Source organism: Hetaerina americana, unplaced genomic scaffold, assembly GCF_022747635.1.
Source record: "Hetaerina americana unplaced genomic scaffold, ioHetAmer1.1.p SCAF_8, whole genome shotgun sequence".
NCBI lineage: Eukaryota > Metazoa > Arthropoda > Insecta > Odonata > Calopterygidae > Hetaerina > Hetaerina americana.
Window position 1 is genome coordinate 36791498 of NW_027287427.1, and position 12251 is coordinate 36803748.

The 12251-nt window shown below is 37.0% G+C and overlaps 1 protein-coding gene across 1 annotated transcript in view; it reads left to right on the forward strand.

The window, feature by feature from the left end:
• LOC139698105 (guanine nucleotide exchange factor for Rab-3A-like) overlaps positions 1–12251 on the forward strand; it is a 37287-nt gene that overhangs the window by 19593 nt on the left and 5443 nt on the right. The window contains exons 5-7 of the mRNA XM_071597020.1: positions 1478–1644; positions 5485–5699; positions 6056–6155. Of these exons, the coding sequence (XP_071453121.1) occupies positions 1478–1644; positions 5485–5699; positions 6056–6155 (482 nt within the window). The remainder of the gene's footprint in view (positions 1–1477; positions 1645–5484; positions 5700–6055; positions 6156–12251) is intronic.

Genomic DNA, 12251 nt, shown 5'->3' on the forward strand with positions numbered 1-12251 from the left:
TACAAGTATATGCTGTATAAGGTGCATAGTTTAAAAAAATAGTAGTTAACAATTTAACAAAAGTTTCCCAACAAAGTCGAATTTTCTTTGGTAATTTACAGGAAATATAACACATTTTTTTGGCATACCCATGATTGGATACACTTAGTGGATAAGTCCACCAGATTAAGCATTAGATGATGTGTGAAATGAAGCATGAAAGTGGGTATGATAAAAGCACTCGAGTGCAATTTGGACACAATATAAGAGTTGTTTCTGAAAATTATCCGACCTGCGTTCATATCTCTACATTGGTGCTAATCTTCGTCATCCGGGCTGTGGCATCCTTTGAAGTAGTCCCCATTTGATTGAACCACACGCTCTCACCAGTGCCTTCGCATCTTAAAGCAGTCCTCGAATGCAGATTTTGGAATGGCCTTCAGCTCATGCATCGCATTACTCTGAATCGTCTCAATGTCATCAAACTGCTTTCCTTTGAGAGCCATTTTCATCCAAAAGTTACAGGGAGCTATGTTGAGACTGAATGGAGGCTGGTGAAGCTGTACAATCTTGTGTTTTGCCAAAAATTGCTGCACAAGGTTCAATGAATGCACTGTTGCGTTATTGTGGCGAAGAAGCCAGCCACTCCTTGACCAGAGATGCGGTCGTTTTCTTCTCACAGAATCACGTTATCTTTTCAGAACTTCAACATAATATTCTTTGTTGATCGCCTGACCTCTTGAAGCAAATTCCTTGTGCACAACACCCTCACAATCAAAAAATATAATTAAAAATGCTGGTAGGATATTTTTTTCTGCTAAAAAATATTGTTTTAATGTCAATTTTTATTGTAGTGTTGTGGATCCAGCAATTTTTAGGAGAAAGGAAGGGTTTGAACGTATACATGTTGTTTAAATGTTCATGCAAATCATTTGAAGGGAATAGAAAATTATAATTTTGTATCAATTTACAAATAAAATTTTTGGGATGGCATAATTGTAAGGCAATTAGAAGTCTTAATTTGTATTTAGAAAATTGTCAACTCAAACATGTTTTCCTTGATTTCCTTTTTGGCTGAGGAATAAAGTGCAATGAAAGGGGCTGTAGGTATGGTAACTCTTTTTTAACTGAAGAAATTGGAGGGAACAAGGCAAGCTTATGTAAACACATTGAAAACAGTGAGCATTTTTTTGAGTTACTTGGTCTCATTATTTCCTCCTGCTCCACCCTTTTGGTGCATTTGGGCTAAAATGCTCAAGTAAAGATGCACCTAATGTGTAGGCTATTGTTTTATTTGATACCATTTCTTGGTGAGCAAAAGTAGTAATGTGACTTGTTTGCTGTAGAACATGTTCTTACCAAGTGAAAATATCAGTTCAGGTTTTGATAATTTTTTTCTGTTTATGATTGCCATTAGTTTTGATGATTCCATTTTGTTTTTTGTCTCAGAAATTGAAACACATCTGTATTCTGTTCTGACTCATGTTAATTATTGCAGGCACTTCATTCAACCGTAAACATAGAAGATCTCCTTCTCACTTTAACCTTAAATATGGTCGAGAGAGTTCACCTCCAGAATCTCCTTGTAAAGAACCTCTAACACAGCAGCTAGTGGCCACTGCAGTGGTAGATGCAGCTCAGGTTGCCAGCCGTGAAGAGTGGGAGGTAAGCTTTGTGAGCACTTTGTGTGCAAATGGTGTAATATATTTCATGGAACCATGTTTTACTTTCAGTACACTCTTGCATAAAAACTCAACTAAAGTATGAGGGTAATGCATCAAAATAAGTTAGTCTATCCAGTCCATGGCATCCTCAATGCAGTTCATGCTTTACTATGGCGATAGCAGTAACATTTGACTTGTATTATGATAAAGAATTATATATGAGGTATCCCTTTGCTGGAAAAATCACAATACTGGAGCTTAAAGTCTACAACCCAGCTATGTATCTCTCTAATATTTACTGGCTTCAATGCCAGATAATGAATATCACATGACTTATGATGTCAAGATAGAGAAATTTCTTCTCAATAGGCGTTACCGTGAATGAAATCAGTTGAATTTTTTTTTCTTCTGTACCACTTAAATAATCAACCTGAAAGTTGGTTTTATAGGTAAGGGTAGATCTGGCCTCATACCAGATCTGTTCAAAAAGTTCTTGAACTTTTTTATAGTGCACCTCCTGTTAAATATTTGTTAATCAGCTTGGAGGAATTGTGTCCCCAGAAACTTCCTGAATAACTGCCTTCAATCACTTTGTTGATATGTTGTTTTGTTGATTAGTTAGGGGCTTTTATGTGAATGGGTGTTCGAGAAGTGGGGCAAAAATTGGATCTGTGGAAATTAGCTCTTTGAAGGCGCAGGTTTGTTCGTTGAAACTCAGCATGAAACTCTGCAAATCCTTTATGGAAACTTTTGAGCTGATTATCAAGGCTTATGGTGAGAATGCTATGAAACGCACCATGTGTCATGAGTGGTTAACCCAGTTCAAAAAGGGGCAGTAATCAGTGGAAGACAGTCAAAAGGCCAAAATCCAGTCAATAAAGCCCAGACAGTCAGCGTGGAGTCCTACCTGGGGGTTATGAAATGCCTAAGAAAGAGAATCAGGCAAGAAAGGTCCAAACTTAGGGGGAACAGCGAGTGTATTTTTCTACTTGACCATGCACCATTCATCTAGTTCATGAGTTTTTAGCCAAAGCCTCTGTGCTTCCTCACCCACCATACTCACCCGACCTGGCCCCATGTGACCCTTTTCGTGTTCCCCAAACTAAAAACGCTACTCAAAGGAAAAAGATTTGCCACCATTCCAGAGAAAAATTCAACTGTAGAACTAATGAGCATTCCAGGACTGTTTCAAAAAGTGGAAACATTGTTGGTATAAGTGTATTTGATTAGGAGACTACTTTGAAGTGGACCCAGACCAATAATTTGTCAGTGAAGTATTGTTTTGCAATAAATTAAGTTTGGGAAACTTTTCAGCCTACCTCGTACGAAGCCTCACTACATGTGAAAAGTACATAATAGGGTAGGGTAGATATTTCCTTTCCGTATGTGATCTGCATTTGCACAAGGAGTTCTGGTTCCAAAAAAACCACACAGCGTGGTTAAAGCAGCTGAGGGTGTCCATAAGTGTCATCCAGAATGGAACCTGGGGCCTCTGGTCTTTAACTCAGCACTGGACCACCATGTTCCTTTTTATTTCTTGCGTAAGAAATTGTTAATCATTGGTGCATGAAGCAGGAAATAGAATGAAATGTTATGATGCACATTTTTACTACTACGAGGAGATTCTTAGGACATTTAGATAATTATTATGCCATGTAAACAGTGTAAAGAGAGTCATGATTGTTTAAACCTCCAATAAAGTCATTTTTAATTTGCCAAAGCCATACAACTGAGTTCAACTTTTTCATGGAGCAAGAATGGCATTCTATGAAAAATTTTTAAATAGATTGAGATCAGTCAACAGATCATGTAAAGGTTTTCAATGGCCCCTTATATCTTTAGTGCTGCATATTTTTTTATGTTGCTATAGCTAAAATTTCATTAGTGATTTGCACATTTAAAAGTCATGCAAGTGTATGTACGAGGGTCATCCGGAAAGTAGTACCCGTTCGTGCCGCATGAAGTGCTGACGACGCGAGTAGCCGCTGGACGAGGTCAGATAGCTTCAGTGGCTTGTCTGCCTTCTCTGAGCCAAGTTGCGTGACGCTAGCATTGCCTGTGTTGTTTCTGTGATTGTTTACAATGTTTAAAAAAATTGAGAACGCCGCCAGTTGTGAAGTGAGGGCAGTGATTAAATTCCTCAATGCAAGAAACGTTCGCCCATGTGATATTCATTGCCAATTAAAGGAGGTGTATGGAGACAATGTAATGGACGAGTCGTCTGTTCGGCGGTGGTGTCGCAACTTCAACATGGGGAGGGGGAACACACACGACGATGAGCGTTCGGGGAGACCGTCTGTCATTACAGACCAACTGGTGAGCTCAGTTGACGAATTCGTGAGGAACGATCGGCGCGTCACAATTGATGACATCTGTGAGCATTTTCCCAATGTTTCTCGAACAATTGTTCATGAAATTGTTAAACACCATCTGCATTATGCAAAAATTTGTGCAAGATGGGTCCCTCGCGTATCTCAATGAGCTGGCGGCGAAGGACTATGCAGCAGGAATACAGAAACTTGTCACACGTTATGACAAATGCCTTAATTTGCTTGGAGATTATGTTGAGAAGTAGTTTAAAGTATCCTCTTTCAAATAAAATTTTTTATGTTTGTTAATATTTACTTTTGTCTTTTTATTTCACGAACGGGTACTACTTTCCGGATGACCCTCGTATAATTATGAAGATATAAAAATCGTAACCAGAAGTCATAGATCAAAGATTTTTTTTCAATATAAAAACCATTGAAACCTCGGAATTTGTATTTTATTTATTTATATTTTATTTTCACGCTTACAGATTAGATTCTTAATGGTGGGAGGGGAGAGAGGTTGAGAATATTGTATTGTATCAGAATTTTGCACAGCAAAATTGTCGTTGACATCACCGAGCCTTGGAACTAAGTTTGGAATGTATATAAAACCGCCGACTACTCGTTTTGGTGATTAATAGAAGGTATGCGATACATACCTTCGAGCTCGTATTTCAAGTTGCGTATATGTAATTTACGAAAAAGCAAGTCAAGTACTGATTTTACTTAGACATAGCTGGATTAGAAGTGAATAACTAAATTGTTCAGTTGACTTGCTGTGTACCACGACTACAAATTATTTAATAGTCACTCATACTGAAATATCCGTAGCGATAACACATGAGTGAACAAGATCTCATGTTTCTTACACATGACTTGGGGAGTAGATAGTCCAACTGAACCTCACTCTCTCCGTAATGACGGAAATGTGGGACCCGGAATTGGCTCGCACGTATGCGTAAATCCTATGAAATTTACTGCAGAGTCAAATTTGCAAACGTACAACAAAAGAAAGTATGTTCATGTTCGGCTTACTTGGGGATTTAAGGAGTATCTTCATCCAAGAAGAAGGCAAGGTTCCCTTCTCTAGGAATATCAAATGAGGGATGTAAGAAGGGTGATGTCAATGTTATGAGAAGGTGGGCAATGAGGTGCATATTATGCATCATAAGAATATTTTCACAATTATATTGTGTGAACATGTATATTTTATTCACAATATCACTGTTAATGAAATGAAATTCACAATTTTAGTGCTGGTGAATAAGATTTTATCTTTTAATGAGAATTACTCTGAGAAAAATGATATTTTACATCCCTTAATTCTAATTACAGTGGATTTTTTTATTTGCAAGCTTTATAAAATGTTAGCTATTTTAATATTGTGATTACTATTGGCATGGAACTGATAAAGATCAATAATAAATAAGATTTTACCATGATAATAATTCTCACATATTATTCCTTTTAGTAGTGTAGCATCTAAGAATATGCTAAATCAATATTTACTTATTTGTCGCCCAACTTAGGTGGATCCAGTTGTCCTACAGGAATTCACTATTTGGCGTACTCAACCCACCATTGATCTGTCTAATAGTTTCATAGAAAGAGTCTTCCGGGAAGATATAAAACCTTCGCTTGCTTTTTCAAATGAGGAAATCGGAGAAAAAGTTTTGGCAGCTGCCATGGATGGTCAGATCTTCATTGAGGCCATTCCGGACAAGTCGAAAATACTCTTTCCTAGGTAAAAGGACTCTCTGGCAATATTGTAGTTTCGCTCTCAGTTTAATTTAGTTTTATCTAATTTTGAAATAATTTCTTGTAGAAGGCAATGGCAGAAAATGTTAACTTGATGGGATGTTACTCTATTGGTTATATGGTCTGCTTAAAGTCAATGATTCCTTTAATGGCTTTTTATGTATGGTACTTAAAAGTCTAGATCTAGAGTCTAATGAGACTTAAAACCATAATGTCTTGTGTCATTTGTAAATACTGAGTACTTAATGTTTCATGCATGCATTTATGGTTGACTGATGAACGAACTTGGTGTTTTTTTTTAGAATTCTAAAGCATGATCAAGTAATTTGTTTCATTTTGTAGGAAATGTTCCCTTCTTGGGGTGTCAAGGACATGCAATTATCGTATGAAACTTGGAGACCAGGAGCAGTGGCACTGTATATCTCAGCTGTGTAGAAATCGGGTGAGGCTTTCCACTTTGTTATTACAAATCCATGTCAGAAATGAAAGAGCAGAAAGAATTTCCTTTCTTATTTATTCCCTTTGGGCCTAAATAACTGGTCCTGCTAACTAAAAGTTTCATTCAATGACAATCAGTAATGGTTCAATTACTTGTAAAATAATTCTTTGTAAAATGAGTATAAATTATCATGAATTCCATCTGCAAACTGAATAATTCAATACTCAAAGTCGTTGAATGTGTTTTAAATGAAGAAATTTTGATGCTGAAAAATTATCTTATGGATGATGATTAATCGAACAAAGTTAAATTCTTATAATGTGAAAAAAAAGTTGGAACACTAATGATATAAGATACAAGATGTAGTGTGTAAATACCAGGTAGTATTTATGAGTCGAATATCATTAAATCCTTTAACTCAATATGGCTGTACATTATGATGGTGTGCAGATATGATAAGTATGGTGAAAAATAAGTCCAAGATACAGTTTATCTATTATTCTATTCTTTCATGATTCATTATTATTCTTATCTAGTATTCTATTATTTTCATGTACTGTTAATTGGAAGTAGGGAGGCCTACAAATAGTGTCTACAGTGGTATCTTGATATTATGAGTGATTCACTGTCTGCATGTGGCACTATGCACCCAGCATTAAGTCCATATTTTTGGGCAAGTCCATTTCCCAGCATCTTATGCTGCCCATCTGATATTTCTGGATGCGTATATATTGATGGTCTTTTGATTCATCATGGAATTAAAATTTTTCAATCAGACCATGGCACCATGAAAGCTGTGGAAATGATTAAGATTTAAAATATGGCATAGAATCTATCCTTTTTGATTTTAATGAGCAGCTGGATAACTTTTTAAAACTTAAAATAAAGGTGAGATGTCAAATATTCTAATTGCCAACTTCCTTGGATCAAAAAGAGGAAAGGTTTAAACTGAATGACTGTCAAAGTCTGTACCGCTATCAAAAATAAGTAATTAAACAAATACTATCTTTATAAATTATATAATAATAATTAATTTATTAGTCTGGTGATTTGTTGTATATTCACCCATCAATAACGTGCACCCAGAACTTTGAAGTTATCATGAATTTGTACAGATACTGCACACTCAGGGGTCCATAGTTGAATTCACGACTACGAATGCCTGTGACATTGTGTGTACAGTATTTCACCACAATATCTTGTTCCTTTAAAGCCCTCAAAATTACAGAGTTTAAGAGGACGCCTCGATTGCTTAACTGGCTAAAGCACTCGACCGGACATTGAGGGATCTGGGTTTAAATCCCGGTCAAGGCGAATGATTTTTACACTCTGAAATTGTTGTGTTGAAGTCCAGTGAGTAGGCTGACACAATAAGATTTGTATCATCAGCGTTCAGTAATGGGTCTATTCCCTTTATGGACTTAAGCTCATCTGGTAGATCATTAATATAAATTAAAAATAAAAGATGGCCAAGTACAGAACCCTGGGGAACACCCAGTGTTACTTCTCTACCAGGAGAAACAAATTTGAAGCTATTTTTGAAGAGCTCCACATGCTGATGCCGTTCACTTAGATATGATTCATTCCTTATGTAGGTTGTGCCTGTTATGCCAAACGCTTTAGGTTATATAAGAGTAGCTGATGATTGACGCAGTTAAAAGCTTTAGTGAAATCAAAAATAATCCAAAAGTTTCTATTCTATTATCCAATCCTAAAAGTATTTGATTCACCATGTGATATGTGGCTGTTGTAGTGGATCTTGTTTTTCTAAATCCATGTTGAGATGTGTAGAATAGGCTGTATGTTAAAAGATATGATACTAGATGATGATAGAAAACTATTTCAGTTATTTTCCCACTGGTTCAGCAGGGATATTGGTCTATAAGAATTCATGGCCATTTTGCAACCTGTACCTTTATATTAGTACTATTTTAGCTGATTAAAGAGGGTTTGGGGTAATTCCAATGTTTAGGGATTAATTAAGAATAACAGCTGATGTTTACTTGTATCAAATGACCCTTTAATGACTATCCCTGGGATGCCATCTGATCCACTACTAAATTTGTTACGGAATTTATTGATTATGTTGGTCAGTTCCAAAGCTGAAGAGGGGAATAGATATAATGAATTGCATGTATTGGGAATATGAGAATAATTAGCTGAATTGACTGAAACTGTGGGATTTTTATGGGATAGGTAGAAATTATTTAGAATGGAGGCCATTTTAGTGTAATTTGGAATAGAATTTTCAGCAGAGTCATACAGTTGAAGATCTTGTAGTAAATTATTTGAACCCTTGGAGTCATTAATAATTTTCCAGATCTCTTTAGATTTATTGTCTGCATTGGTAAGTGTATTGTTGTTGAAAGGTTTTTTAAACACACTGTAAGGTTTGGCAATAACTTTTCTTGAGTACTGAATATTCCTGATGGTCAGCTGGATCTGATTTGTTTTTGTAGCACACAGCTGCATCTTTCATCTTCTTTGAAAGCCAACGAATTTCATCAGAGACTCACTGACTTTTGTATTTAACAGATGAGGTTTTGTTTTTCATATGCTCTAGGACAAGGGGAAAACAGATTTCAAAGTAATGTAGATGGGTGGAGTTGATATACTACCTTGATCAAAAAGTTCCCGGAATAACCACCGTGTGGCGCTCCCATCGTTCCGATTTGAGTTCTGTTTTTTTGTTAAATTGGTACATCTGTTGTTGATATTCCCTTTAAATCTTAGTGTCATAACTTGACATTTGCAAAAGTTACGTAGCCAAGAGTACATCTATCTCTGTGTGTGTTGGCGATTTTTTACAATTGCAGAAATGGATTTAAATTTGCAACAACGAACTTGTATTAAATTTTGCGTAAAAAACGGATTTAGTGGCGCACGGACGTTGGAAATGTTGGAAAAGTGTTTCGGCAACGATTCTCTAAAAAAAACGGTCGTTTACCAGTGGCACGAGCGGTTCAGAAGTGGTCGTGAGTCAATCGAAGATGATGAACGCAGTGGCAGACCATCGACATCGAAAGTCGGTGAAAAAATTGATAAAGTAAAAGAAATGTTGGTCAATAACCGCAAATTAACCATCAGAGAAATAGCGGAGGACTTGAACATTGCCTATGGATCCGCCCAAGACATTGTGGTTAATGATTTGGGTTTCCGTCATGTAGCAGCAAAGTTGGTGCCAAAAGACCTCAATTTCATGCAAAAAAGAGACCGTGTTGACGTCGCAAAAGACATGATTTGCGAGGCTGAATCCGATCCCACATTCATCAAAAGGATCATTACTGGAGACGAGACGTGGGTTTATGAGTACGACACGCAATCCAGACATCAGGCAAGTGAATGGCGTTCACCAAATGAGCCGAGACCAAAAAAACCACGTCGTTTTCAGTCAAAAAAGAAGGCAATGCTGACGGATTTCAACGGTGTAGTGCATCATGAATTTTTGCCAGAAGGCCAGACAGTAAACAAAGAGTATTATTTGGGCGTTATGAGACGTTTGCGTGAAGCAATTCGCCGAAAGAGACCAGAAATGTGGGCAGAAAACTCGTGGATTTTGCACCATGATAACGCACCGTCGCACAGTGCTATCATTATTCGTAATTTTTTGACGAAAAATGCAACAAATACCATCCAACAGCCACCGAATTCACCTGATTTGGCTCCCTGTGACTTCTTTCTGTTCAATCGAGTTAAAAAACCATTACGGGGAACGCGTTTTAGCAGCCGAGAGGAAGTAATGGAAAAATCGCAGGAAGCACTGATGGACATACCGAAAACCGAATATAAAAAATGTTTCGAGGATTGGATCAAGCGCTGGCATAAGTGTGTTGCAGTCGATGGGGATTACTTTGAAGGGGACAATATAGATTTAGATGAATAAACTTGTATTTTTAATTTTCTGAATAAATTCCGGGAAATTTTTGATCAAGGTAGTAATTATTTTTCTTGAGAACACAAATAAACCCAACAATAACCAATGAAACTTTGCTACTCTTTAACCAACCTTGAAACAACAATTGCCAATCAAATCTGAAATATAATAATTTAAAATATATTGAACATAGCCATAGAACTAATCCCTACACTAAATTCTTATCTTTCTTTACGTCCTTTCCTTCACAATGCCTCCTCTTCTCCCAATTAACAATGCCGTTACCCCTCATACCTTTCTCCAACTACTCTACTACTGAAAATAAAAATGTTACAATCTGATGATGTTGATGCAGATAATATTTAGCTGTATTTGGGTTGTGTAGCAAAAATGAATAGTCATTTTTCCAAATCTCACAAGTGATGGCCATTTTTGTTGGTCTTGGCAATATTTACAACCTCCCAAAATCCTCCGACCTCTTTAAACATGCCCTTTCTACAGACTACTGCCTTTTGGGCTTAATCACTGATATGACAGGAGAGCACATAAAAATCATGCTTGTGAGCACACTAACACAGGCAACCACAACCAAGCCCAAGATGTTACATTTCAGATTCCCGGGATTTCCAACCAAACTAAATTCTTACCTAATATCTCTTGGCTTACATAGTAGCTGTCAACGGTTAAACCTACAATGTTTTTTCCTAAAAACAGTCATGTAAGCATCTAACTTTCGAGCTAATGATCAAGGAGTTTTATGATCCTCTCTCTTCTGTTCCACTTGAAATAATTAACAGATATTTAGTTTTTCAATTTAATATCCTGCAAAATATTAAAAGGACCCTCCAATATTCAAGCTCCTTTTAATATTTCCATTCTGAATTTCAAACTATCTAATTACTCACTTGAAATAGACTAGCAGTGAGTTCCTCGAGTTCAGCTTCCACCTCCTCACGAACTCGGCTCAGGCGCATCACCTCTTCGTCCCGCAATCGCACCTCTGCCTTAGCCCTCTTCAACTCCTCCTGCAGACCCAAAAATACAGCCTCCTTGCTCTCTGCTCCACCGTCGCAAGACCATGTCGACCCCACACTTGATGAAATCCCGGGAAATTCTCCAGGTGGTGTCTCACTTTAGTAGGTTCACTTTTTGTAGCACAGATGTGAAATGACGTTAGTAAATCCATGAAATCCTTTTTAGCTTTAGATCATCCATTGAATTACCATTGAATTCACATGTAATTAGTATGCAAGGGTCATGGATTGACCTATGGATTATTTCCAAGACTTTTGTTAGATTGGTAGGGAAAACACCAAAATCACTCTTAGGCAAATGATAATTAGGCAGTAAGTAAAAAACAATAGTATCCATTTTGAAGCAGGCAACACAGGATTCAAATGATTATTCTTCATTGAGAAATTGGTATGAGAAACCAATTGGAATAGGGGAAAAACATGAAGAAAGTAGAATCAAAACACTATCATTTTTGTGCACTGATCGGCAAAAAGCACTGGTGATAACATACCCAGGCACATGAAGAGTCTCAAGATCACTTGCATTTAACCAATGTTCGTTGGCACAGATTACATGGGATTATTACCCATTTACTAGACCCTTGAGGTCCAGTAATTTATTGTGTATGCACTGAATGTTGATGTGCAAGAACCTCGAATAACAGGTTATCATTCCGGTGTTGGTTGCGTGTGTGACTTCAAAAAGGAAAAATACCCACAAACACATCTTTTGGTCAAACAGGGGTTACTGAGGGTTTTGTATAACTCTTGATGCATGGATAACCGAAATGATGCATAATTTCCGATCGTTACCGAAAGTTGTTCAATCTCTAAGTCAGTGGAAGTATCAATCTCTGGGATTTCGTCCATCACATAGTTAATCAAATTTTTAATTTTTGAATCGGGCGTGAAGTTCCACACATTGAGATTAGAACGGTGAGGAATCCCTGAAAGAGAGCATTCTTTTGTAGATTTTCCTATGATCGGCGATTTATGCCATCTTTATTTGTGGCTCAGTGTAAAAAATCCATCTTCCCCCTCTTCAGAAAGTTCTTTCTTACCAGAATCCCTGAAAGAGAGTATTCTTTTGTATATTTTCCTATGATCGGCGATTTATGCCATCTATATTTGTGGCTCAGTGTAAAAAATCCATCTTCCCCCTCTTCAGAAAGTTCTTTCTTACCAATTTTATCACATTTTACGTCAGAAATA